This window comes from Heterocephalus glaber, unplaced genomic scaffold (assembly GCF_053883595.1).
Source record: "Heterocephalus glaber isolate CG9 unplaced genomic scaffold, H.glaber_assembly_v1.0 deba00001760, whole genome shotgun sequence".
Lineage (NCBI taxonomy): Eukaryota > Metazoa > Chordata > Mammalia > Rodentia > Bathyergidae > Heterocephalus > Heterocephalus glaber.
In genome coordinates, this window is record NW_028258457.1 from 2,626,768 (window position 1) to 2,654,461 (window position 27,694).

The window sequence follows — 27,694 nt, forward strand, 5'->3', positions numbered from 1 at the left end:
GCATGGGAGACTGGCATTCCTACCTGGATTCAGATTATTCTGCAAAGCTTTGGACATGGGCAGAGGTTGGCCACATCTCTCAGTGAGTAAGTGAAAGGGAATTTCCAGGCAGACAGATACTTTTAAAAAAAATAACTGGAATTGGACAACTATGCATTAACTGTGTTGTTGAGCAACTATGGATTAACTAGGTAAATATGCTCTTTGTAGAATGTACCTGGGTAGCCATGACAACTTCTGTAATCTGCCACCAAAGGAGTGCAATGGACTCAGAAAGTCCTGCTAGAACTCTGCTCTGGCTTTCTCCACTGCTCTGCCTTCTGTAAACTCTGCTTGCTCTATTCCCAGGAAAACTCCAGTAGAATTAAGGCTGATAGATGTAAAAAAAAAGTCAAATAACTAACCAACCAAAGACTGCCAAATACTCTGCTTCTGATTGTGTACCTCCTGCCTGCAACACTGTAAAACTGCCAGCCCACCAATATTCTGAACCTGACTTCTTAGGGGAGAGATCCTGATTAGGTCCACCGGTGTAAATAAAGCTGTTTACTGTCTCCAAACCTCTGGGTGCCAGCTGTTTTCCAGTTCTGGTATTCTGCAACATAAGGAGACGCTGAGTTCAGCTGCTGCCAGTTTGTTAGAATTGGGCAGCTGCATCTCTAGGAATTGCCCCAGTAGTTCCCACAGTGTGCCTGTACATAATGTACACTGATGTGCCTGCACACAGCAACAGAAGACATATGCATGCACACACACATGCACACACACACACACACACACACAACTACAGCCCAACACCTTTATCTGGAGACCCAGGTGATTTCTCCAAGGAAGCTGAGGACTTTAGCACTGCAAATGCTCACACACTGTCATGTCAGAGCTCATTTAATAAAATAAAGAGCATTCTACCTTTCTTCTCCTTATTTGTTTCAAAATACACTTATGTTACATAAAAATACTTTCCTTGCACATTATCCTTTGTCATGTGATGAGAGAGAAGGAAGTGGAAAGTAGCCAGGACTGGTGAGGGGGGGAAATGAGTAAGATGAGTTACAGAGCAGCTTCCACCTCTCTGGGGCAGTGAATGTGGACAGACGTGGTAAAGAACAGGATCTGCCTCTGGCCTGGAAACAAAACCTGCCTTGGATTCAGGGTCACAACACCCTCCACACTGAAGACAGGGGGCCAGAAAAAGAGTAAGGGGCTGTGAGCTAACTGGGAAGTTTAGGGGGTGCTGGGTGGGAAGAAAGAGGCTGGCAGCCTTGTCCACCCTGTCTCCTAGTGGGGATCCGGAAAGAGGAGGCAGCTGCCTGGTGAAGACAGCACGAGGGCCTGATCTGGGAGTGGAGGAGCCATCAACCTAAGACACCTGGGGTGTGCAAGACACAGGCCCCAGGGAAAGTCCAGTTCAAATCAGAAGGCAGCAAAGGGGCCAGAATTGGGAGGCCAACGTGGGCAGAGGCTTTCTAAAGACTGCCAGCCACGCCCTCTGCCTCCTAGGCTCTGGCTGTGAGCTGGGCCAGCCCCAGGTAAGAGGCCACCAGATTTTCCTGCACTCAGCCCCCATTTCTCCACTCAACAGCCCAGCCCCTACCTCAGGATGGAGAGAAGGGGCCAGGGATGGGTGCTGATATAGCTGAACCCTGAGTCTCACCAGCGCCCCACCCCCGGCAGAGTGTGGTTGTTCTTTTATCTCACCCCATTGTTGGCGGTGGGGTTCGCCCAGGTAATCCAGCAGAGAAAGTTGCAACCAGAGGTGACTGTAAGCATAGGGAAGGAAAGCAGTAACAAAGACTGGGGTTGGTATACTGATGCTGTCATTGCATTGTCACTGCCACTGAGGCAGACAGGCAGCCTAAGTCCATGTGGTAGCTCATGCCATCCCCACCCCCAGAATCTTGGAGCACCCCACTTCCCAGAGTCCACTTGGGTTAGACAAATTTGTCCAATCTAAAGAGGCTATTTTTCCTCCAGCATGTTTTTGGCTCCTTTATCGAAGATCAGACGAGTTAACGCACCTGGGGTTATAACTTCATCTTCTATTTTGTTCCATTGATCTGCATGTCTGTTTTGGTGCCAGAACTGTGCTTTTTTTTTTTTTTTTTTTTTTTAAATCAATGTATCTTGTAGCATAACTTGAAATTCAGGATTGTGATTCTTTGGCTCTTTTTTTTTAAGCTCAGAATTATTTTCACTATTGTGCATCTCTTCTGGTTCCATTTAAATCTTACGACAATTTCTCTATTTCTGTGAGAACTGTTGTTGGTATTTTTTTATTGGGATGGCATTAAATCTGTATATCAACTTTGGAAGTATGGCCTTTTGACAATATTGGTTCTGCCTATCCAGTAACAGGGGATACCTTTTCATTTTCTGTTATCCTCTTCTGTCTCCTTTTTCAAAGTATTATAGTTTTGGTTGCTGTAGAGGTTTTTCACTTCACTGGCTAGATTAATTTCTAAGTTATTAATTTTTCTTGATGCTACTGTGAATGGTATTATTTTCATAATTTCATATATTATATTTTAGGTTTTTTCTTGGTGAGTTCATTATTGGTGCACAGGATGCTGTTACCTTGTATGTTGATTTTGTATCCTGAGCATTGCTGAATTTGGTTTTCAGATCTAATAGTATTTTGGTAGAGTTATTTTGGGTGTTCTATGTAATGGATTATATCTTCTGTGAATAAGAATAGTTTGACTTTTTCCTTTCCTATATGTAACCCTTTTATTTCTTTCTCTTGCTTGATTGCTGTAGCCAATATTTCAGTATTATACTGAACAGGAGTGGTGATTGTGGACATCCTTTCCTTATTCTTGATTTTAGTTGGGAAGCTTTCAACTTTTCCCAGATTAATTTGATGTCAGCAGTAGGTTCATCAGAAATGGCTTTTATCAGATTGAGATAAGATCCTTTTATACCTTTTTCATGGTTTTTAGCAAGAATGGGTGTTGGATTTTGTCAAAGACTTTTTCTGCATCTATTGATGTAATCATGAGATTTTGGTCCTTGCTTCTGTTTATGTGATGTATTACATTTATTGATTTACATATGTTGAACCATCCTTGGATCACTGGGATGAAGCCTACTTGGTCATGATATGTGATCTTTTTGAAGATTTGTTGCAGTACGTTTGTGAATATCTTGTTGAATATTTTTGCATCTATGTTAATTAAAGAGATTGGTCTGTGGTTTTCTTTTTTACCTTGGTCTTTGTCCAGTTTTGGAATCAGAATAATGCTACCTTTTAGGAATAAGTTTGGCAGTACTCTTTCTCTTTCAGTTTTATTAAATATTTTTTTACCTTAAATTCTTTTATTGGTACATTTTAGGTATGCAATACTTTTACATTTATCATTGGGTGCTTGTACCTGTACATGATGTATCTTGGTTCTTATTTTTTCCCCATTACCTGTGCACCCTTCAGTTTTATGAAATATTTTGAAGAGTATTGACATTAGATCTTCCCTGAAACTCTTGTAGAATTCAGCAGTGAATCTTTCAGAATCTAGGCTTTTCTTAGTAGCATTTTTAAAAATTACTGCTTCAATTTCATTATCTATTATTGGATGTTCAGGGTTTTTATGTTTTCTTTATTCAGTTTGATAATTCATATGTGCCTAGGGATCTCTGTTTCTTCGAGATCCTCTGATATGCTGAAATACAGTTTTTCTTAGTCGTTACTAGGGATCTCCTGGATCTTCGCAGCTTTCATCATGATTTCACCTTCTAATTCCTAATTGCATTGACATGGGTCTTTTCTTCTTTTGGTAAGTTTGGGTAAAGGTTTATCTATTTTATTTATTCTATTAAAGGACCAGTTCTTTGATTCATTTTTACTCTTTGTACTTTTTTTTAGTCTCAATGTCATTAATTTCCACTCTGATCTTTATGAATTCCTTCCATGTAATTGGTTTGAGTTTGTCTATTCTTGTTTTTCTAGGATCTTGAGATGTATCATTAGATGATTTAATTGAACTTACTGTTTTTCTAAACTGAGCATTGACAGCAATAAATTTCTGTCTTAGCAGTGCTTTCAATGTGTCTTGTAGGTTCTTGTATGTTGTACTGACATCATTCAAATCTAGGAGATGTTCAGTTATTTCCTTGATTTCTTTTGTGACATTTGTGTATTCATGAATGTGTTCTAACATTCAGGTGTTTGTAAAAATTTCTGTGGTTTCCTTTGCAATTGATTTCTAGTTTCAGTGCACTATTATCTAATACTGTACATGGTGTCTTAGTTACTTTTCTCATTGCTAGGACATAATATCCAACACCCAAAGTTAAAGGAGGAAAGGTTTATTTTAGCTCATAGTTTATAGATATTTTAGTTCAATGTCAGCTGTCTCCAAGGCAGGGTGGCATGGTTCAGGGGCATTTCAGAGGAGAAACCATCCATGAGAAAATAGGCAGGAGGCAGTGAAGCAGCAAGCAGAAAAGCAAGCCTCCCTTTCCCTTTTATCCCATCCAGGGTATAAGCCTTTTGGGTGGTGCCACCCACACCCAGGGCAGGGCTTCCCATTACCCACACCCAGAATTATGATAAACCAATTAAGGGTCTAATCCAGTACCACACATCTTTAATTCTGGTGTCTCATCTTAATCCACATTCACACACCGTAAATCCAGCCACCTCCAAAAAGCCACACCTATGATCATATGAGGCTTTTGGGGGACATCTAAATACAAAGCATGATGCATGGGATGATTTTGATTCTTTTGTCTTTATTTAAGTAGTCTCTGTGGGTCAGGATGTGGTCTATTTTGGAGGAAATTTCATTTGCTACCCAGGAGAACATGTATTCAGTTGTACTAGGTCAGAATACATTGTAAATGTCTATTAAGTCCACTTGCTTGAAGGTGTGATTCAGCTCCGATATTTCTTTGTTAATTTTTTGTTTAGTTGATCTGTCTTTGTGAAAATGGGGTATTGAGGTCCCCCACTGTAACTGTGTTGATGATTAGCAGATCTTTTATGCTCACTAGTGTTTGTTTTATGATGTTAGGTGCACCAGTGTTTAGTGCATATATGTTTATCATTGTTATCACTTCCTGCTGAATTCTTCCTTTAATCAATATACATGGAGAGATAGATAATGACTTTCTTTGCCCCTCTGTTCAGTTTTGCTTTGAAGTCCACTTTATCTGAAAAATAGGATAGCTACTCCTTCTCATTTTCAGGTTCCCATTGCATGGAATATTGTTTTCCATTGCAACATTTTTACTTTTGAATTTCTTTTCATATTAAGTGTGTCTCTTGTATGAAGCACACCATTGGGTTTTGCTTTTTGACTCAGCCTTTCAATCTGTGTCTATTGACTGGGGAATTGAGACCATTCATATTGAGAATTATTATTGAAAATTATTGATTGAATACTGTCATTGTATTATTTTCCTGTTGCTGATTTCCTTTTTTCCCTTCCACTTAACTGCTCGTCTTGCCTGACACATTCATTCTATTATGTGGGGAGCAATGCTACATAATTTTAGGGAAAAATCTTTGTTATCCTGCCTACAGGGCAGCTATGGCATTCTGAGACATAATTCCATTTTGGCCTCCGGTCACAGCTGAGAACTCAATGATCCAGTGATGCTGATTCTCTAGGACAAGATTACACCAGCTGAAGACATCCTGGAAGGAACAAAATCTTCATCTATTCAGTTCCTCCTTGTTCTTGGATTTCCACCTCCTCCCAGTCATTTTTTACACTTTGTTTATCCTGATGTACTGAACTCTCTGCAAGTCATTTGTTACATTTGTTTCTTCCAATGTACTGAATAAAAGGTGCAGCAAGCTCGGGGCTTTCATCTTTGCTGCCTAGAGCAGCACTGATCAGGCCCAAAGCTCAGCTTCGTCTCAAAGTCTAATTTTTTTCTACCTTTCCTGTATAACAAGTTAATTTGCCTTGTGCCGCTGTGGCTTGCGGGAGACTAGGGCTTACTATAGAGGTCTTAGTAATGACCCCTTTCCCTGTTCCCTACACTATTAGAATTTTTGGCATTATTGACCTCATTGTCTTTTTCTAGTCTTTCTTTCCATAATTTTCTGGAGTGCTGGTTTGGTGGTCATGAATTTATTAAGGTGCTCTATAATATGGAAAGACCTTATTTCTCCATCAGTTTTGAAAGATAATTTTGCAGGATATATCAATCTTCATTGGAAGTTTTCTTTTAGAGTTTGAAACACTTCACTCTAAGCTCTCCTTTAAGGTTTGTGCTGAGAAGTCTGCTGTAATTCTAGTTTACCTATATCAGGGATTCACTGTTTTTTTCTAACAGCTTTTAAGATACTGTCCTTGTGTTGGACTTTTGGAATTTTGACGATGATGTGTGTTGGAGAAGTTCTTTTCTGATCATAGCTATTTGGCTTTCTATATGCCTCCCTTACTCTATGTTTCATCCTTTCCCCATATTTGGAAAGTTTTCTTCTATTATTTTGGTAAACAGGTTTTTAAAATGCCATTTGTTCTGTTTTCTAATTTTTCACTAATTCCAATTGATCTTAGATTAGTCTTCTTTGTGTCACGTAACAGATATTGGGTCCATTTTTCATGTTCTCTTGTTATTGTGAAGGTATCTTTGAGTAGCTGGTCACTGACATTAGCCCTATATTCTATCTTCCAGTTCTGACAGTCTGTGCTCACATTAGTCATGTCTACTGCCTATTCTATCAATAGAGTTTTTAATCTTTTGGATTTGTGTTTGATACTTTTTCTGGGATTCAAATTCTTTGTTAAACTGGTCATTCACACTTTGTATCATTTTGTTTAGGTCAGCTAGCTGTATATTAGTGTCTTCTGTAAATTTGATGATTATTTTGTCTATTAAGCCTATTATCTCCTTTGAGCTCACAGAGCATCTAATTGATCTCTTTTTAATCTCTTCTTTTATAATTTTAAATAATTTATCTGTGTGTCTTTTGATTTCTTCCCCCGTTTAGCCTCTTTCTGCCCAGGACATTGGGGCTTCTGTTGTTGATGTTGGTTAGTGGCAGGATGCTGTTGGCACACAGTGTTCCCCTATGTTTGGAATGATATTTTGGGAGAGGGACTACCCATTTCCATGTTGGGAACATCTGTGTACAGGTCTTCATTCTCTTGTAGTGGGACTGCTGGGTCATGTATAAATGTATGGGGTTTTTTTTGTATTTGTTTTGTTTTGGTACCAATAATTGAACTCAGGACCTTGCACTTGCCAGGCAGGTGTGGCACCACTGAGCTAAATCCCTGGCCCCAGTAAATGTATGTTTAACCCTGTAAGAAGCTATCCAACCGCTTGCAAAGTGTCAGTGTCATTTTAAATTCTCATCAGCAATGCGTGAGAGTTTGAGTTGCTGTGTGGATTCACCCATATTGATGGTGTCATTTTCCCCCAGCCATTCCTATAGGTATGCAGTGGTAATTTACTGAGATTTTAGTTTGCATATTCTAATAACCAATGGTGTTGGACCTCTCTTCAAGTGCCTATTTGGCACCTGCATATCTTTTTCTTTTTTCAGTGTCTGTGCAAGTATTCTATTTGTTTTCCTGTTCCAGAAATCTTGGAAAGAAATACATGGAGACACAGAATTCGGGTAAAATAATAAAATTTCTACTTGCGAGCCGGTGGGACTGCCAGAAACCGGTCTGGTTAGTATCCCTGCCCCCCCCTTTGTTCAGCATTTCCCTTTTTATGTCTTTTTTAGCCATTATCTCATCCCTAGTGGTCTTTGATGTGTAAATACAGTTCCAGTTCCTATTTACAAGTCACAGACACAAGATAAGCACATATACATTGCAAATTCACCCTGGCATTGCAACCTTGTTAGGTTAATGAAGTTACTGGTTAAAGAGTCAGATTACCTTCACCTTAAACAAGGAGAGTTATGGGAAAAGCAAATCTTAAAAGAACACATTACTTATTTTGCTTCTACAATGACCTTAATAGTCAATCTATTAAGTTATCTAAAACTTTTCCCTATCATTCCTTTGAGAGTTTACTTTCTTATCATTGGATTTTGAGAGTTCTTTATATCTTTTGTGTATAGTCTTTTGTCAGATATATGATTTATTATCTATTTATTAGTGTAATTTTATACTAGTCTGGCTGCTTTTTATCATCTTCACTTTATTCATAGGGCAAAAGTGTGTAAAGTTTAATTTTTCAACTTTCTCTCTTTGTGGATTATGCTTATGCTGTTATATATAAGAACTCTTTGCCTATCCTAAAGTCAAGAAAGTTTTATTCTATTTATAAAAATTTTTACAGTTGTAGATTTTACATTTATTTATTTATTTATTCCTTTTTTTTTAATGAAACTAACTCTGGAGGAAATATAAAATTTGAATAGCTCCTATTAAAGAAAGTATATTCTTAGCTTGAAAACCTACCTATATGACAACAGCAGGCTCATAAACATTTGAACTGATAAATTATATCAAACAATTAAAGCAGAAAAAAGAAGGAACACTTCTCCCCTCATTTTAGGAACTCAACATTGTGCTAATCCTAAAACTGGATAAAGATAATAGAAGAAAAAAGTATGAACATAGATAGAAACTTGTTTAACAAAACAATTAGAAGTCAGATCTGGCAGGATGTAGAAAGTGATTTTGGTTTTTTTTTTTTTGGTACCGGGGTTCAAACTCAGGACCTTGTGCTTTCAAGGCAAACACCAGAACCACTGAGCTAAATCCCCAGCAATAGAAAGTGGTTTTATTATAGGGATGGCAGTGTTGGTTCAGTATTGGAAGATCCACCCCCAAAAGTCATCATTTAAACAGAGGAAAGAAAAAAGCCATATGATCCTGTCACTAGTTGGAGAAAAAGTATTGGACTAAATTCTACAGCTGTTCATGGTAAAAGCTATCAGGAGACTAGAAGTAGAACAGAAACTTTTCAACAGATTAAAGATATGTACTCTATACTTCCAGGAGAATGCCTTATATAAATGGAGAAGATACAATGCTTTCTCCTTAAGGTGGGGAACAAGGGCAGATATGCTTACTCTTTATCTATCCATTAAACTTTGAAACCTAGGCCCCACCAAAATAGTCTGGCAATAAAATGACAAAACTAGGATAGGATTGGCATGGCAGAAGCAAAATCTTTATATGTAGATGAAATGATCATCTACAGAGAAAATACTAAGAAATCTCTAGGAGCCCCTAGAACTTGTACTTGAATTTAGCAGGATTAGAAAACACAAGGTATATATAAAAATTCAGGTCTGTGTATACTTGCTATAGATGAAGAATTGGATATTGAAATTTAAAAGTTATGTAGGAGTACAAAGGACCTAGAAAAGTTAAAACAAAAACAAAAACAAAAACAGTGTTGTAAGACATTTAGTACCTAATTTTAAGACTTCTTCTAAAGCTACAGTAATCAAGGCAGTGTTGGTGTAAGGAAAGACATATAGATGATTTGAATAAGACAGAGAATCTAGTAATAGAACCACACATATATGGTCCACTGAGTTTTGAAAGATTATTTAACATTAGCATTTTATAGAATATAAACTCAATTCAAGAGCTGAGGAAGAGATAGTGTTTGCAGCAAATGGCACTAGAACACCTGGTATCCGTATATAAAAAATTAACCTCAACCCTTTTTTCCATACATGAAAATAACTTGAAGGGATCTATGAACCTAAATAAGAAAGCCTAAATGTATAAAACTTTAAGAAGAAATTATAAGGGAAAATATTTATGAATTCAGGGTAGGCAAGAGCTACCTAGGATACAAAAAACATGATGTATAAAAGAAAAACATTGATAAATGGGATTCCATCAAAATTTAGAACTTTAAATGACATCATTAAAATGAAAAGTAGTCCTTAAACAGACCATATTTACAATGCATATAACCTATGACCAGAACATATAAAGAATTCTTAGAGCTCATTAATAGACAATCCAATTAAAATGTAGACATAAGAAGATGATAAATAGCCAGTATAGCACAAGGAATGGTGTGCAACTCTAGAATCAGAAAAATACTAATCAGTACAATAATAAGATTGAATTACACACTCATTAGGGAGATGAAGTTAAAAGTTTTAAAAGCCTTGTCATGACTTTTTCTTTCTGTTGGATTCTCCCCCTTTGCGTTTAATTTGTCATGACCAATGGATTCATTCTGCTGGGTTTCCTGGGGTTGTAATCCTCATTGTCTTTTCCTAGGGTATTGTCTAAAAGTTTTTGGAGTGCCGGTTTGGTATTCATGAAGTTCCTGAGGTGTTCTTTGTCATGAAAGTATCTTATTTCTCCATCAATTTTGAAAGATAGTTTTGCAGGGTACATCAATCTGGGTTGGAGGTTGTTTTCGTTTAGGGCTTGAAATACATCACTCCAAGCTCTTCTTGCGTTGAGGGTTTGCATTGAGAAGTCTTCTGTGATTCTGATGGGCTTTCCTTTGTATGTGATTTGTTTCTTTTCTCTCACTGCTTGTAGAATTGTGTTCTTCTGTTGGATTTCTGGAATCCTAACTATTATATGCCTATGTGCAGATTTTTTGGATTAAGACTAGCTGGAGTCCTATATGCCTCACTTATCTGTATGTCAAGTTCTTTTCCCCTCCTTGGGAAGTTTTCTGCCATCACTTCTGTGAAGAGTTTTTTTATGTCATCTGCACTCTCTCCTGTTTCTTCATTGACTCCAGTCAGTCTTATGTTAGTCTTCTTTGCACCGTCTAGCAGCTGCTGGGTTGATTTCTCATGGTCCCTTACAATTTTAAAGCAATTTTTCTTTTCCTCCTCACTAATTGCAATCTTTTCTTCCATATGTGAAATTCTATCCTCACATTGGTTCATTCTGCTGTGCAGACTTTTGATGGAGTTTTTAATGTCTTGGAAATCTGTTTGTATCTGTTTTCTGGATCCCATTTGTTTCCTATGTTGGGATTCCATCATGTTCCTCAGCTCCTCTATTTTTTTTTCTGTGTCCTCTCTAGATTTATTAATCATGTCTTGCACCATGAGCAAAATCTTTGCTGTTATCTGAGTAATTATTTCTGATTTCATTTTTCCCAGATCCTCTTTTGTTGCCAGTTTAGAGAGTCCAGGTGGTTGAGTATCAGATTGTTCCATCTTGTTTCCCTTTGGGGTTGCTGTAGGTGATCCGGAAGTCTGTTTTTGAGACTTGTTTACGTGTCTTCTCATTTCCATGAGAGGGGGTGCTTCTGGCGCCGACACAGCTCACCTTCTCTGCCCTAGGAGCTTGGGATGGCAGTGGGGGAGCTTCCTTCCGGGTGCTGGGACTGGCTGAGCTTCTCTGCCCTAGGAGCCTGGGATGGTGGCGGGGGATCTTTCCTCCGGGTGCTGGGACCAGCTGAGCTTCTTTCCACTGCTTTTATTTTTATTGTTTTTATTTTCACAATTACTTTTCATTTGTAGAAAGTGATACTAGTTTTTGTTTACTGTAGCAATATGAAGTTTTCTTATTAAATATATTTATTTAAGTTTTAAAATAAATCTGTTACACTCTTGGTTGAACCCAGATCTTGTGGAGCCCTCTGCTGCCCCACCTACATGCTTCTCTGGTCTTGTACAGTTTCTGTGACAGATGGTCTGCAGTAGGAAGAGGCAAGAAGTCTCAGAACTATGACAGGGTCTAACCAGGACAGCTGAGTGGAAGGTGGTGCCTCTCACTGCTGAGTGGTCAAAGAGGGTGAGCAGGCTGGGCTAGATTTTACATTTGATACTCTCATTTCTAGAAAAATTTGTATAAGCAGAGGTATCATTTGACATTTTCTTTCTTCTGTATATATATCCAGATTGGTCTAGTAACATTTGTTAAACATTATATTCCTGGGCCGGGGATTTAGCTCAGTGGTTCCTGTGCCTGCTGCGCAAGTACAAAGTCCTGAGTTCAATCCCCGGTACAAGAAAAAAATCAATTGACTAATTTTGACTAGGTGAATTCCTGGACTGTACATTCTATTCAGTTGACTCATGTGTCTATTTTTTGGCTCTGCCCAGCGAAAAAACATCTATACTTATACTTGGGATGTTAATGTCTCCTTTCTCACTCTAAACAGGATTTGAGATTCCTCCGAGCATCCTGATGGTGTTGGAGAGAGTAGGGAATGTGAGTCTGTGAGTCCCCAGGACTCTGCTACACCTTCCTGTGTGATTCTCATGGCACAAGCTGCCTGGTCCTGTTGCTGGCTGCCGTGGGGCCTCTTCCTCTCCTGAGCATGGAGGACATTCCCTCTGCTGGATAGTGTGGGGACAACAGTCTCTAAGGTGTATGGTCTTGTGTGTATGTGACTGTGTGTGTGTGTGTGTGTGTGTGCGTGTGTGTGTGTGTGAGTCTACATGTGACTGTGCCATTGTGCAACTCTGTGCATGGGTGTGGTGGTACACATATGTGTGTTTGTGGCAGTGTGTGTAATTGTTTGCATGTTTTGAGATATATGTATATATACTATATATAATACAATATATAATATCTACATGATATATAGTATATATAGGATATCTATTTGATATATAATGAATACATATTATATTTATATACTGTACATATTTACACACTGTGTATGTATTTGACTGTGTGTGCATGTGTTTTTGTTGGATTCACTGTGTGGTTGTAACTGTTCATATCAGGCTGTATTCACAGCTGGAGCTGCCGTCAGAGTCCTCGTCCCTGGCCCCAGGCCTGACCCTGGCAGAGCAGGCAGGACATTCAGGAGAAATACTGCCTTGGAAGCAGCCCCGACTACTGTTGAGGGGAATCAGTGGACAAGCGGGCCAGCTCCCTCGCTCTGGGTGGGACAATGTGAGGTGCAGGTCCTGCCCTGTCCATGTCCCAGAGCTCCCCAGCAGGACTGAGCCTTGGTTGCCCAAGATGGAAACTCCCTTATCAATCCCCTTTTAATTTCTATCCTTTACTGCCGTCTCACTTCCCCACTGTCTTACTGGTGCTTCCTGGGACCTCCTCCTAAAAAAGTACTTGCTGTTGTTTTCTTCTCTTATCTCCTGAGATAATTAACTGTGATCCAACTTGAATAAGGAATGGCTAGCTGATTGGTTTAGCACAGTTGTGAGTGTCTGGATAATGGACTTCCTGAAGAGGGAAGACCCACCCTGGGTATGGGTGGCACCAACCAATAGGCTTGTAGCCTGGATGGAATAAGAAGGGAAAGAGAAAAAACAAGTCTCCTTCTGCTTCTTTAGAAGAGCTCCAGGGCTGGAGATTTAGCTCAGTGGTTTTGCCGCCTGCTGCACAAGCACAAGGACCCGAGTTTGATCCCTGGTCTAAAAAAAAAAAAAAATAGAAGAGCTCCAGTCTTCACCATTGCCTTTGTATATCTATTGCCAGGCTTCCAGCACTTGCTTTTCAGACTTCCATAGCAGACCCTTTGGCTCCCTGATATGGACTCACCCCAGACTCTGCAGTGAGCTCCAGGCCTTTGACTTTTGACTGGATCCTTTGGATCTCCAGTACACAGATAGCTCTTTTGTGTTCTTCCACACATGACTCTGCAAATGACCATTGTAACCTTACGTTGTAAATCCTACATATCCCTCATCCACAAAATGAGAATGGAAGCTTGATGTGATTAAAGAACACAAAGCAGATTTAGTGACTTAAGTAGGCAAACCATGGTGGTGGTCAACACACTTATTCTAGGGTGCTTCGCTGTCCCAGACACACAGTAGGTCTGCAGTGAGCTCAGCAATTTCAGCCACTGGGGTGGCTCTAGTACTGAACCTAGTTTATCAAACTCTGACCTTGCCTGTGACCTTGACATGGAAGGCCCTGCCAGCAGGTGACATCTATCCCAGTGATGAAGGAGGGGGACTCAGGGGAGGGTATACATCACCCTACTAGGCCTTTCTTTCTTTCTTTATTTTTTGGGTACTGGGGATCGAACTCAGGACCTCACACTTGCAAGGCAGGCGATGGAACCACTGAACTAAATCCCTGGCCCAAGGGGCTTTAGACCCTGAATCTTCTGGCTGGAGATAGTATTGAGGGAGATTTGGGAGCTTCCTAACATCCTACTAGTGTCAATGAGACTCTGACTCCTCAACTCTCCTTCTCTGTCAAGATCTGATCCATCAAGCTATTCCTTATGTGACACTACCTCAGAGGGCAATTCTGGGTAGGATATAGGAATGGACAGGAAGGTAGCCTTGGATCTGTTGGCTGGAGCATCCTCTATACTGACAGATGAGCCAGGTGACGATAAAATGGCTTCCACACTTTCTGAGATTCCACCACTATAAATATTCCTGGATTAATGGGGCCTTTTCCCAGTAAATCAGGAAGAAGCAGCATGGCAGAAGGCAAGTTTTAGTTGTGAAGGTCTGTGGGGAGATGCCGGCCAAAGGAGTGATTGAACCTGAGTGTGAAAAAGAAGGGACCTTGGAACAACAGTTCCCATGTTCCTGAAATGCATGGTTAGAGTTTAGAGCAGAATCTGCAGGACAACAGTTAGCAGAATTAAGAGCAAGTTACTCTCAGAGATGATTGCTTTGGTGGTTGTGCTTCCTCTGCCCTGATAAGATCACCTAAACTGGGTCAACACATGTCACATAACAAACTATCCCATTCCAGCCCCACCCCCTGACAAAACTCCTATACGATATTTTGCAAAATGCTTTTCTTCTGCGTCTTTGTTCTCATGTCCTTGAGATACAGATAAATAATCACAGAGGTCTCAGCTGGTTGCTGTTTCCCTGAGGCTCTCTTATGTCCAAGAAGCAGCCCTTCTGAGTTCTGTGATTCAATTAAATCTCATCTCTGGGTAATCTTTCTCATCCTCTCATAGCCACGGTTCACACTGTGACAAAGGTCTGACAGACATGGGTTCCTTTAAGCTCTGAAACCTTTCTAGAAGTTTTCCCTCTCTGAGTCTATTTGCTCTTTTGTAAACTAGTCATTCTGGATGCCATCATGTGGACCTTTCCCTCCCCCAACTGTGATCTTCAGGGTTCTGACTCTGGGAGTTGAGGAGAGGAGAGTGGGAAGCTGTAGGCATTCTGATAAAGGGGAGAAAATGTCACAAAGTGGGCATACTTCATGGAGAGTGCTTGGGCCACAGTATACATGTTTGGTATAGAATAGGTGGCGGTCAGTAGGCACATTTTATGTGGAGCGTACAGTGTGTGGTAAAAGTACTTCATCTATAATCTTTGCACAGAGGAGAATGCTGGCTCATTAGTAGCTGCAGTAGGAACTTCCAACCCATTTTCTTCATTGCCTTTTTCAGGCCCTCTTCTTTATGGCACCCTCCTATAACTCTCTCTAAGGCCTGATCTGACATCTCACTTTCCAGGTGACAAAACTAAGCCCAAGAGGGCTGGTCTGAAGCAAATCAGAGCAAGGATGGGGCAGATCAAGGACTCCACCCAGGGCCCCCCAACTCTGTTCTCTCCTATGCAGACCCTGTGGTCAAGGGCTCTCTTGTCTTTTTCGTCCCATCTTTCCACCTCTCTTTCTCCCTCCTCCTACAGCCAACAGAGCACAGCCTCCAGATGTCCTCTTTCAGCTGGGCTCTTTATCTCCCAAGTCTGATTGCGGTAATCCCCTGCAGGAATGGATTCTTTCTTTTCTCTTGTTCCTAAACATCATGTCTCAACCTTAGGCTCTGTGTTTGTTGGAGGCAGGGCTTGAACTCTTGCCAGACTGTGGAGCTGGAGGGCCAGTGGCTTACATCCTTGAGCCTCTGAATTCTGCACTGAGAAACTGCATGCAGCCTTTCCAGCCCACATGTGGAGAGGGACCTGGTGAGATGTTCTGGGACAAACCTTAGGTTGGCCCTGGTCTCCTAGCAACTGAATTCTCCACTTCATGCTTTTTACCCCCTGCATTCTGGTCTTGAAAGAGCAGGGCTGGCTGTATAATTTGGGGCTCACTGCACCTTTGCCTCCACCAAACTTGCTCCCAGTCCATGTGGAAGGTGCCAAGTCCTGAGGACCCAATGTCCATGCTGTGTGAACGTGAGGCAGTTCCTCTCTTTATCTGCATAGCTCCACCCCCATGACTTGCCCACTTGTCCAGGCAGGAAGGAGGCAACTACTTGGGCCTGTGGGGATAGGCTGGCCATGTCCAGTCTGGCTTCCTGTAGTTTCCTTCAGGGCAGGAGACAGAGAAAAAGAAGTCCCAGAGAAGGAGAAAGTTGAGGGAAAAGCTGCTCCTGACAGAAGGTAACAGGCTGGGTGTGTTGGGACTGGAATGTTCTGTCTAGGGAAGGCGGGGGAGTCACTGCCAAGGCTGGGAAGCTCCAGGAAGTACGTGGTCCAGGAGATTGATACTTCTAGGTAACAGTTCCTGGCTACCTCTGTGATTCAAAGGCATCAGGAATCTGATCATTCTCTTCACTTTTTCCCCCTCTTCTTCAACATCTTTTTCTTCATGCTTCTCCTCCTCTTTCTTTTCCTTGCTTCTTCCCCTAGATTTCCCTCATTCTCCTTTCCCCTTATGCCCTTCTTACAGCTCTCACAGACTGCCCCTGTGCAGTGTGTCTGAAGGTCCCTGTCCTCTACCTGGGTCTCAGAAACTCCCACTTAATCTTCTCTGTCTTGCAGGATGACACAGATGAGCGTGTTCTGGCGGGAACTGAGTCTGGAGGAAGCCTACCCTTTGCTGCTCCTGCTGCTAGCTGGGGCCTTGATACAAATTCTGAAATGGATCTACTGCTTCTATGAATACTATAGTCACCTCTGCTGCTTCCCTCAGATCCCAAAACAGAACTGGCTCTTAGGCCACTTGGGCATGGTGAGTGTGGCAGTGGTGTGAGCCATCAGAGTGGATGGATTCCTGAGGGGTCAGGAATAGAATCAGGAAGCTGTGCATTGATCAGAGGGCTGAGCTCTAGGACAACAGAGAAGCAAAGGAGGTGGCCTGTTCAGTCCTATGTGGCACCCTCATTCCATGACTGTGCTATCCCGAGCCTGTTTCACATTCCTCTCCCCCTGAACCAGGGATCGAACTCAGGACCTTGGGCTTGTGAGGCAGGTGTGGTACCACTGAGCTAAATCCCCAGCCCACATTCCTGTCCTTCTGTTTCTTGAATTCATTTCAGGTCTGGCTTCCCTACTTTGGTGCACCTGTGAGTGGCTCCCATGTTGGGTTAAATAGAGTGAGAAGCCTTTGTTTTCCCACGTTCTCCACTGCTCGAATTGATGTCCAGGGTCTACTCCCTGGCTGGACCATGTCTTTGTGTCAACTCATCTCTAGTTTTCAGGCTGTTCACAGGAATGAAACTTGATCTTTCCACACATCACAAGGACACAGCTGGGCCCCCAGAAGATAGGTATAGACTGACTCCTCTGCTTCCACTCCTGGGATACCTTTCTCTTATCTTGCTCTTCTCGCCAAGATGCCTCAATGAGCCTTCTTGCCCAATCTGGATAAAAACTTAACTCCTCAAGTCTTTTATTAGTCTTCCTTAACCTCATCCTTAAGGGAACATTTTGACCTTTGACTTAGACCTGTTACCCTCTGGAGTGACAGGATTTCATTTTCTTCACTTATAAAGGGACAGTTGAGGAGCCTAGGTTCAGTGAGATCTTGAACCTCAGATGCTCTGTTTCAGAGTCTGATGGGCAGCAGGTGTTCATAGGTGGGAGCTGCCACCCTAATGGAGAGTTGGAGGTCACCTCTGTTCTCCTGGGGTCTGGAAGGTTCATGGTATGAGGAAGCTTCTCCCTGGGAAGAACTGGCTGTGGTGTGGACCAATCAGGACATGAAAGGATGTGGGCTAAACCTTAGAACAAGTCCCGAGGCCACACTGCTGCCCATAATCTCTCTCCTGATTTTGCCCTCCCCTGTGTCTGCACCTTGGGCTAGAACTCCTTGCGGCAGGAGAAAATTCTTCTCAATCCAAGATGGATATCATTGTGTGCAGACAGTTTTACTTCTCCATGTACCCTGGGATGTACCACTGGAAGTTGGAGATGGTCCTGAGAGCAAAAGAACAAAAGGAGGCAGAGGGTCTTTCCATCCTTAGAAAATCTGGACATATGTTTGCCATAGATGTTGCATCATCTTGACAAGGCGAAGGAGGGAATTGCTATGGCTCCTGGGATTGGTTATTAGTCAGGGTTCTACAGTGAAACAGAACCAAAGGGAATACACATTGTCATGCATCACTTAATGATGTTGACACCATCTGAGAAATCATTGTGGGGTGATTGTTCTCCTTGTGCTGACATAATAGAGTGTGTCTCACACACACCTAGATGGTATAGCCTATTACACATCCAGGCTAAGTGATACAACCTATTGCTCCTTGTATAAAGCTGTACAATATGCTACTGTTCTGAATATTATAGTCAATGTAACACAATATTTGTGTATCTAAAAGTATCTAAACTTATAAAATATACAACAAAAATCGCTTCTTGGCCTTTTGGCTAAGATCAAGTGTAATGTACACCAAAAATACTAGATAGTAAGGAATTTCTCAGCTCCATTGCAATCTTATGAGACCGCCTTCATATGGACAAAAACATCATTAAGTAGCATACGACTGCATATAGAGTCAAACACACACATGTACACACACATACATATAGACAGATACACACATATCTACAAACCTGAGAGAGACAGAGACAGAGAAAGAAAGGGGAAGAGAGAGAGAGAATTTATTATAGTTTTTAGCTCATGTAATTATGGAGACTGAGAAGCCCTGCAGTATGCTATCTGCAAGCTGGAAAACCAGGGAAGCTGATCATGTAATTCATTTAGTCTGAGTCCACAGGCCTGAGAAGCAGGAGTGTGTGGAGATGCTGTATGTCCCAGAGTCTGGAAGTTTGAGGGCCTGCAGTTCTGATGTCTGAGGATAGAGAAAATGGATATTCCAGCCCCAATGGAGGGAATGCATTTGCCTTTCTGCTGGATTTTTTATTATTGGGACCCTCAGTGTATTTGATGATGTCCTCCACACTGGAGGAGGCTGGATCCTTCCTCCGTCTCTGCGTACAAACTTTAATGCGTTCTGGAAACACCATCACGGGCAGCCCAGGAACCATGTCTCACCAGCTCTCCAGCTCTCCAGCTGCTCTCCATTCAAGTTGACACCAGAAATGAACCATCTCAGGTGCTGAATACCAGTGTCTTGCATGCAGGTGCCTCTCACGGAGCAGAATTTGAAGGATGTAGCTCGTTTGGTTGCCACTTACCCCCAGGGCTTTATGATGTGGATGGGCCCCATGCTGCCCATCATCACCTTGTGCCACCCTGACAACATCCAGTGTGTCCTCAGTGCCTCAGGTACCCATGTGGAGCTTGTGGTGGTGGGCACCATGGTTCACCCTAGCCCCTTCAGTTCTACACTCCATGCCTTTATGCAAGCCCTGAATTACCCTAACTCCACCTTCTCTTTTCTCTTGGCTTCTTCTCCTTTCTTTCATGTGTTCTCCAGCCCCCATTCTCTCTTTCCTTCATTGCTGTCACCTGTACTCATTGTGAACCTGGAGTTCTGGGCACCCCGAAGGCCTCAGAAGGCCTCACTCCAGGGCCATGTGCTAGAGGAACCCCCAGTGTTGAGGAAGTTGATCTGGACAGAGACCCATGTAGTCAGGAATGGGCCAGAGAGTCTCTCCTGTCGCAGGGTTCTGTGACAGGTCAGTGGATTGCACAAGCTTTGCTAGGGTTGGCTGGAGGCTGCCTGGTGGAGGACTTTCCCAAGGAGGTCTGAACAGTGAATAAGAAGGTATAAAGAGGAGCAGGGGATGCAGACACTAGAGCCTGAGGGCCCCTGTGGGGTCTGGTTTCGGCCTTGCTCGCCTCAAGACCCATGGTCATGTCTGGAACTCAGCTGAGGCTGAGGATATTTGGGGCAGGTCCAGTTTGTCTTGTTCTTATCTGACCTGCTCTTTGACATTGTCTTTGTCTCCTGCTGTTCATGTCTGGGCTGTTTGAGGCTAGTCTGAGGTTGGATCCCAGGGTCCCTCTTAGAAGTGACCAAGATCTTATTTTAGTCTTGCATAAGTCAGGTCTTAAGGTATATCAAGATCTTGTCTGAAGCCCACTTGTGTCATATCAGGGCCACATCTGGGATAATAATAGGACAATATCTAAATCCTGTATGTGGACCTCACTGAGGTCTTGTCAGACCATCTCTGATGCTTGTAAGAGCAAGTTGTACCATGTATGTAGGTGATGTATGCTACAGCTATATTAGGACATATGAACAGATGTATGTCCATGTCATATTTCCCATATTTCTCATAATTCAGAGAGTGCCATGGTGGGTAGCATGCCCTAGGTTTATATGAAGATCTCTGTAGAGTGTTTTGCTATGTGCAGGTGTGGCAGAACATGTTGGACCATGTAGGAGCCATGTTAAGATGTAGTGGGCATGCTATCCTATACTAGGCTGTGTCCTTGCTCTAAACTGCTGCATGATGTGGTTGGTCTTTTACCTCTTCCCCCACCCTCTGTCCCTGGATCCCATCCTGAAATGCTGAGCTTGGAGGGCAAACATGCAGATCCCTGGCTGTGACCCTCCACTTAACCCTAATCCCTAACTCTCCACCTAATCCCTAATCACCTAATTCCTACCCCTCTCCATTGCCCCAATATTCTCCTTATGTCAGCTGAAGTTGCGGTCAAGGACGTCTTTGCCTACAACTTCCTGAAACCCTGGCTGGGTGAGTACCTGCAGGTGAAGGGAACTGGGGACAACCTAGGGGTTCAGAGGAAGGTCCTGTCCCTTGCTCACTGTCCATGGATGCCTCACCAGGGGATGGACTCTTACTGATTTCTGGTCACAAGTGGAGCCACCGCCGTTGTGTGCTGACACCCTCCTTCCATTTCAACGTCCTGAAGCCCTATGTGAAGATTTTCTGTGCCTGCACAAATGTCATGCTTGTGAGTCCTTGAGCCCAGGGTCCCAAATGGAGCCTGAAGGGTGAAGGGGCCAAAAACAGATCAAGCCAACCATCCTGGCTCTGATGTGTTGCTTTGAGGACATTGCTCTATCTCAGCCTTGGTTTCCTTTTCTGTAAAATGGGGATAAAAATCTCTACTTAAATTGTGGTCTAGGAGATGTAATGGACCCATGTCCTTGGCACCTGGTACTGTTCAGAAAGCTTAGTGTCCATGTCTTTCTCAGAAGGCATGTGGGCTGAACACAGGATCATATGGAAGCTGTTGCTGGGTAACAAGCCACTTTCAAACTTATTGATTTAAATCAGTAAGGGTCTATAATTGCTAATAAATGTGTAGGTCAGTTGGCTGATTTTCCTCATTCAAGGAAGGCATCATTCATGATATATCTACTGTGGGTCAGGTAGGCAGCTCTGCTAATCTGGGCTCAGTTCTCTCCCATGTTTGGGATTTGGCAGACATCAGACTGATTTAGAATGATCCCAGCTGGGACAACTTCCAGAAGAAATGGAATGGGATATTGGGTAGCATGAAGTTGTCTACGTTCTTCTCTCCCTTCAGAAGACATCATATGATTGTTCACATGGCAACAACGTGGGGTGAAAGGAGGATTAAAGTTATCAGAGTTATGACCTCATCACATACAACACATGGTTGTGGCCAAAGTCAGGAGTCTAGCACAGGAAAATGGCGAGGAGGAGAGGCTCCAACTCTTAATGTGGTTGCTGAAAAATCACATTGCACAGAGCATAGATACAGGAAGAAGGAAAGAACGGGAAGTGAAGGTTTAGTGAAGTTCTTAGCACTTTTTCCTTATCTGCAAAGTGCTAAGTTAGCTTGTTACTGTTTCCTGGATTCTGCCAGAAGACACGATGTTACTAGGTTAGAGACAAAGTTGTTTATTCATGACACAGTAAGCAGCATGCATGTTGGCTTTCATCCTTTCTCCAAGCCACTCACATCATATGAAGACAACAAATCTAGGCATCATTTGATGCCTGCTCTTGTGCATATTGCATTACAGTGGATAAATCTTGTTTTAAGTAATCTGCTTTTATAGCAAGCAGAGCAAGCTTGCTGAGAAGTGTCCATGGGAAGTAATTCCCATCATCCTTCAAATGTTCTCTCTAAAGATAACCCTGAGGAATTACCCAGGTTGAGACCATCAAGGGAGTGCATTTCTGGCATAGCCAGACAGGATGACCAAGGCTCACAAGGAAGTATCTGTCCCAAAATAGGGATGTAGATGAATCAACTTACAACACTAATGCTGTGGGAACTTACCTGTCATTAAGCATGGACAATATTTTTTTTAATGAGGCCATGGAACAATTCCATAATCTATCCTGCTGAATGTATCTGTCATACCATGTAAGGTAGACGTTATTTTTTTTCCCATTAGAGATGGAGAACTAGAGGGTCAGACAGATTTGTGAAATTTGTCCAGGTAGTAAGTGAGCTAAGATTGGTGGGGCATATATTATATCTTGATTTACTGAACACCAAAGTAGGTCAACTTAACAGTAGCTGAAGATTTGACAGAGGGGATGAAGGGATGGCAAGGAGGTGACAAGGGCAGAGTGTGGGAGGCACAGCTGAGACTTAAACTCAGGGCTCCTGAATTTCAGCCTTGAGCCTTCATCTCCTAATAGTAAGTTTCTGTTTACACACAAGCCTGGTCCTCCCGGGGGCAGAGAACTGGGACAGAGGATAAGCAGTACGCTTTGAGTCCATCCTCACGGTGAGGGCTGGGCAGGGGCTCAAAGGAGCCAAGACTCGGAGAATTCCTGGTCTTTTTTCCTGGGCAGGCCAAGTGGCAGTGCCTGGCCTTGGAGGGCAGCGCCCGTCTGAACATGTTTGAGCACATCAGCCTGATGACCTTGGACAGTCTTCAGAAATCTATATTCTGCTTCATTGACAACGGTCAGAAGTGAGTTTTTCCCTGGGCTGGGAACCTATGCTCCGGATATGAGAGAGAAGGTCGGGAGGGAGGACTGTCTAGAGGGACCAGAAGAAGCTCCCTGGAGGAGGTGGGTCTGACCTGGGCATTGAATGATAAGGAAGTAGAGAGAGTGGGGCGTCCTTATTTGTCATTTGAGTAATGACAAAGGGGCTCAAATGAGCAAAGTATGTGCAAAGAGGTGCATGGTGCAGGCGGCACGCTGGAGATGAGGTTGGAGAGGTAGGTGGTGGCTAGATCTTAGGACATCGAAAAGCCTATTTGATCCAAGGGGATGTGAATCTCTTAGAAACCACAGAAGTATTTAGAGGTTGTGTTAGTCGGGATTATGTTTCCATGAAGTGGAAGAGAGGCTTGTTTTGGCTTATAGTTTTAGTAGCTTCAGTCAATGGTCCATTCACTCTGTTGCTTTTGGACAGTTTTAAAGCAGTACTTCACAGGAGGATTGTGTGTTCCAGGAGGCTATTTACCTCTAGGGAGTAGGGAAGAGAGAAACATGAAGTGGTGGGTTCCTAATAGGCCCTGAGAGGCACACCCCCAAATGTTTAACTTTCCCCCATTTTGCACCATATCCTAGAGGCTCTACTGCATTCCAATAGCACCACAGGCTGGGAGCCAATCCTTGGACATGTGTTCCTCCTGGGGACACTTCCTAACAATAGCAGGGCTGATAATGGGCACGATCAGATCCGAGGACTGTGGAACACTGACTGACATGTAATCCTGGAGACACAGAATCCAAGGAGGCTATGGAGTTGTTGGCCCATGGATCAGTTAGAAGAGAATGCGATGTGAGATTTGTGGGGATTTTCAGGAAGGAGAAGGAACAGGAGTGGATACTGGGCAGGAACACAAGGAGAGGAAGAATGTGTACTCTTACGTTCTGAGTGCCTAGTGGGTAAAGGCAGCTCGAGGACATGGGGTGCCAGCAAGGAAGGAATTGTGGACAGTGACATCATGGCTCATCCCCACCATGGATCTGTGATGCCATCTGTTTCTGTATTCTCAGTTTCCTGACGTGACTTGGCCTCAAGCTAATGGCGAGGTTTTCCTCAGGTTTCAGGTATGTGAAGTTTTTGCTTTCCTTTATGTCTCTCTCTTACAGCAATTGGAAGCGATATATTCTCACCATCTCGGAGCTCAGCGCCCTTGTGACAGAAAGGATCAATCAGCCCCACCTGCACAGTGACTCCCTGTACAACCTCACTCATGATGGGAAGCGCTTCCAGGAGATCTGCCGCCTGTTACTGAGTTTCACAGATACTGTCATTTTAGAACGGTGTCTCACTTTACATAATCTCAAGATCAAAACTTTGAACTTCATTGACATGTTTCTGCTGTCTGAGGTGGGCTTCTTAAGAGGCAGAATGGGTCATGATGTTAAGTGTTAGATCAAATAACCTAGGCGTGATTCTTTGGCATTGGGGACTTATGGAAGTTATTTGAGGAAGGAAGGACAAGCTAGACATACAGAGATTTTAGAGATGACTCTGGAATGCAGGGACTGGGGGGGACTGTTACACCCAAAACTATGAAGGCCCTGGAGGTTTCCTCTGTTGACAAGTTAATAACTTAGCGTGGCACAGTTATAGGTCTAATACACACAGCATCTGCATTTCTCTCTATTTATATCTATGTTGACAGATGCACCAGACTCTTTGATCAGGCAGCTTATTCGTTACAGTGATAACAGCAGCCAGAGCAGGGCTCTCTCAGTGACTCCCTTTTTGACTCTCCCTTCCCTGGGTGATGCAATGCTTTTACCTGTATGTGCAGCAGGGTTTACAGCCCAGGAAAAAGGGCTGCACAGTATGAGTCTTGGAACTTACATAGGACTGCTGTCATAACTGCTTCTTCTCCTAGGGAGATGGAGAGAAAGAGGAAGAGGGAGAGGAAGAGGGAGGGGGGAGGGAGCTTTTTTTTCTTTTTTTCCGGTACCGGGGATCGAACTCAGGATCTTGTGCTTGCAAGACAGGCACAGTGCCACTGAGCTAAATCCCTGGCCTGGAAGGGAGCTTCTATGGAAACATGAAAAACATGTTAATAGATCCTTGATTTTCCAACCAAAGACCAAAGAGGAGACAAGGAAGCCAGGGAGGATGTTTGTGGGATGGGGACTCTGGCGGTGGAGACTCATAGCCAGCTTTTCATTGCTGAGAACGAACAGCTGAGGAAAACAACTTTTTGTGGTGTTGGAGATTGAAGCTGGGGCCTTCACACTGAGTTACATTTACAGTTTACTTTATATCTTTCATTTTAAAATAGAATCTCACGAAGTTGCTAAGTGTCCCAAGGTGAGCTGAAACTCAGTCCTGCTGCCTTATCCTTCCAGAGTGCTGGGACAGAAGGTAGCAAAACAGCTTATAGGAGGAATGATTTATTTTAGGTCAGTTTTTCTGCATGGTCAGCCTGCTCCATTGCTTGGCCTGCGATGAGACAGAAACATCGTGGCCCAAAGATATGGTGGAGAAAAACTGTTCAACTTTTGGTAGTCAGAGAGTAAAGAAAAAAGCTAGAGATGGAGGGGCTGGTGACCACATATAGTCCCCAAGTCCACACTCTCATTACTTACCCCCTTGAAGTAACTCTTACCTTCCATTTCCATAGCCGCCCAGTAATACCATTAAATTACGAATGTAACAATGGATTAATCCACTGAGAAACTTTTCACCCCTCATGATCAAGCACCTTCCAAAAGCCCCACTCTAAACACACGAGAATTATCGGCGACTATTGTAGATTAAAGCACAATACTTACCAAAGGAAACCTAGTGATGCGAGAGGACTTGGATTTCTAGATAGGTTTCTCAGAAACTCTGAAAGCTGGTGTGATTCAGGGGTTCTTGTGTTCTCTCCAGGATGAAGATGGAAAGGAAATGTCACTTAAAGCCATAAGAGGAGAGATTGCCACTTTTATGTTTAAGGGTGAGGGTTCCAGTGTTGGTCTGTAGATTGCACATGGATCTCTCTCTGCCCCAGGGCATAATGGATCTCTCCATTCCGCCCACCTTCCTCATCCCTCCTTCCTCCCTGTGTGTGTGGGGGGTCTCAATGGATGGGTGCTTTCCACTCTGGTACTGAAGCTGTCCAGAGACCCAAAGCTGCCCTGCTGTTGCTCAGGCTATGAAACTACGGCCAGTGGTCTCTCCTGGGCCCTGTACAACCTGGCCCGGCACCCAGAATACCAGGAGCGCTGCCGGCAGGAGGTGCGAGAGCTCCTGAGAGGCCGTGAGCCTGAAGAGATCGAGTGGTGAGTCCGGTCCTCATGGCCTGTTCCTGAGCCTCCCATGGCTCTGCTCTCCTGCTGGGGCAGAGGGATTATGAATATAATTGCTTGGTGAGTGTAAAATCTGGGTCCAGAGGCAGGCCCTGGTACCAGTGATTTGTAACAGACCACTGTGGGTAACAGTCATCTACCTGTTGTCACAAACACCTGTATCGTTCATCTTTCCAGCCTCATTCTGCAAACACTCTCTGTCTGCCCATTGCTATTGTGTCCATCCCCCTTCTGTACTGTGCAGACTTGGAAAGGATCCAGTTCAGGGATCTGCCTTTCAAGAGTTCCTGGCTTGGAGGGCAGGGGAAGGGTCTTAGTTCAGGACAGTCTCAGGACAATTTTCTAACATCTTTGCTTCTCTCTCAAATATTTGATCCATTAAGGATTTTATTATTATAGGGAGAAAAGATTCACCAGGAGAACACAGGGCTGCTGACCTGTGATTTTCCCCTGGACAGCTTCGAGTCGTGGTTTCCTTAGGGAGGACCTGGCCCAGCTGCCCTTCCTGACCATGTGCATCAAGGAGAGTCTGCGCCTGCACCCCCCGGTCACTGGCATCTCCCGCTGCTGCACTCAGGACGTTGTGCTCCCGGATGGCCGGGTCATCCCCAAAGGTGCCCACAATGTCAGGGCTGGATCAGGGTCCCTCAGGCCGAGGGTCTCTGTCCTGACCGTCCCCTCCTCTCCGCAGGTGTTACCTGCCTCATCAGTATTTTCGGGCTGCATCACAACCCAGCTGTGTGGCCGGACCCTGAGGTGCTGCCTCCCCATCCTGGTCTGTTACAGGGGTCTCAGAGCAGGGGACTTGGTGTTGACCTGGGAAATCAGACCTCACCTGCCCCTGCCACAGGCACATGTGTCTCTCCCTGTGTGTGCTGGGCGACCCCACCCAGCAACCGTGGCTCCCTCTCTCCTCCAGGTCTATGACCCCTTCCGCTTTGACCCAGAGAACAGCAAGGACAGGTCACCTCTGGCTTTTATTCCCTTCTCTGCGGGGCCCAGGTGAGGGCAGCGGGTGTCTGAGCTGGGGAGGGGCTGACGGAGGCGGGGTCTGGGCGGGACAGCGGGGACATCCAGGTTGGCTTCTCGCTGCCCCTGCGCGGGTTATGCGCAAAGCTGTGAAGAATAGTGGTTGGGTAGGTGTAAGAGGGGTCCTCGGTGGGCTCAGAACCTGCTCCCTGCCTGATTCAGGCACTGGAGTCTCAGCCTGGTTCGGGGGACACACACGCCCAGTTGGGGCCGGGTGCACTTAGCGCCCCTCGCTGTCCCTGGAGCTGACCAGGGTGGGGTGGGGTCCCGGACAGGTTCGGGTAGGACGGGCCTGATGGTCCAGGCCGCAGTCACGGTCCCCTCCCCGCCCGCAGGAACTGCATCGGGCAGACCTTCGCCATGGCCGAGATGAAGGTGGCGCTCGCGCTGACTCTGCTGCGCTTCCGCGTCCTGCCCGACAACAAGGACACCGAGCCGCTCCGGAAGCCGGAGCTGATCCTGCGGGCAGAGGGCGGGCTCTGGTTGCGGGTGGAGCCGCTGAGCGCTAGCGAGCGGAAAGCCCAGTGGTCTGGGACCCCGCTAACCCCACTAACCTTTGGAGTCGCTCAGGAATAAACTGCTCTGTCACCTGTG

The 27,694-nt window shown here is 43.9% G+C and overlaps 1 protein-coding gene across 6 annotated transcripts; it reads left to right on the top strand.

The window, feature by feature from the left end:
- Positions 1-1,055: 1,055 nt before the first annotated feature.
- On the top strand, positions 1,056-27,694 carry LOC101697745 (leukotriene-B4 omega-hydroxylase 3-like). Of its 6 annotated transcripts, none has more exons than XM_087201248.1 (13): positions 1,056-1,196; positions 16,523-16,712; positions 19,070-19,214; positions 20,543-20,596; positions 20,689-20,816; positions 22,643-22,764; positions 23,900-24,140; positions 25,653-25,719; positions 25,915-26,044; positions 26,552-26,685; positions 26,763-26,827; positions 26,991-27,073; positions 27,436-27,694. In XM_087201248.1, exons 2-13 carry the CDS (start codon positions 16,524-16,526, stop codon positions 27,674-27,676), a joined length of 1,599 nt encoding a protein of 532 aa, XP_087057374.1. In that variant the 5' UTR covers positions 1,056-1,196; position 16,523; the 3' UTR covers positions 27,677-27,694. The 6 variants fall into 6 exon arrangements, 5 of the variants coding, with proteins under 5 accessions (XP_087057374.1, XP_087057375.1, XP_021105989.2 ...); XM_004872540.3 differs by lacking the exon at positions 1,056-1,196 and adding an exon at positions 15,709-16,141; XM_087201249.1 differs by lacking the exons at positions 1,056-1,196; positions 27,436-27,694 and adding an exon at positions 15,689-16,141 and having other exon boundaries at positions 26,991-27,077.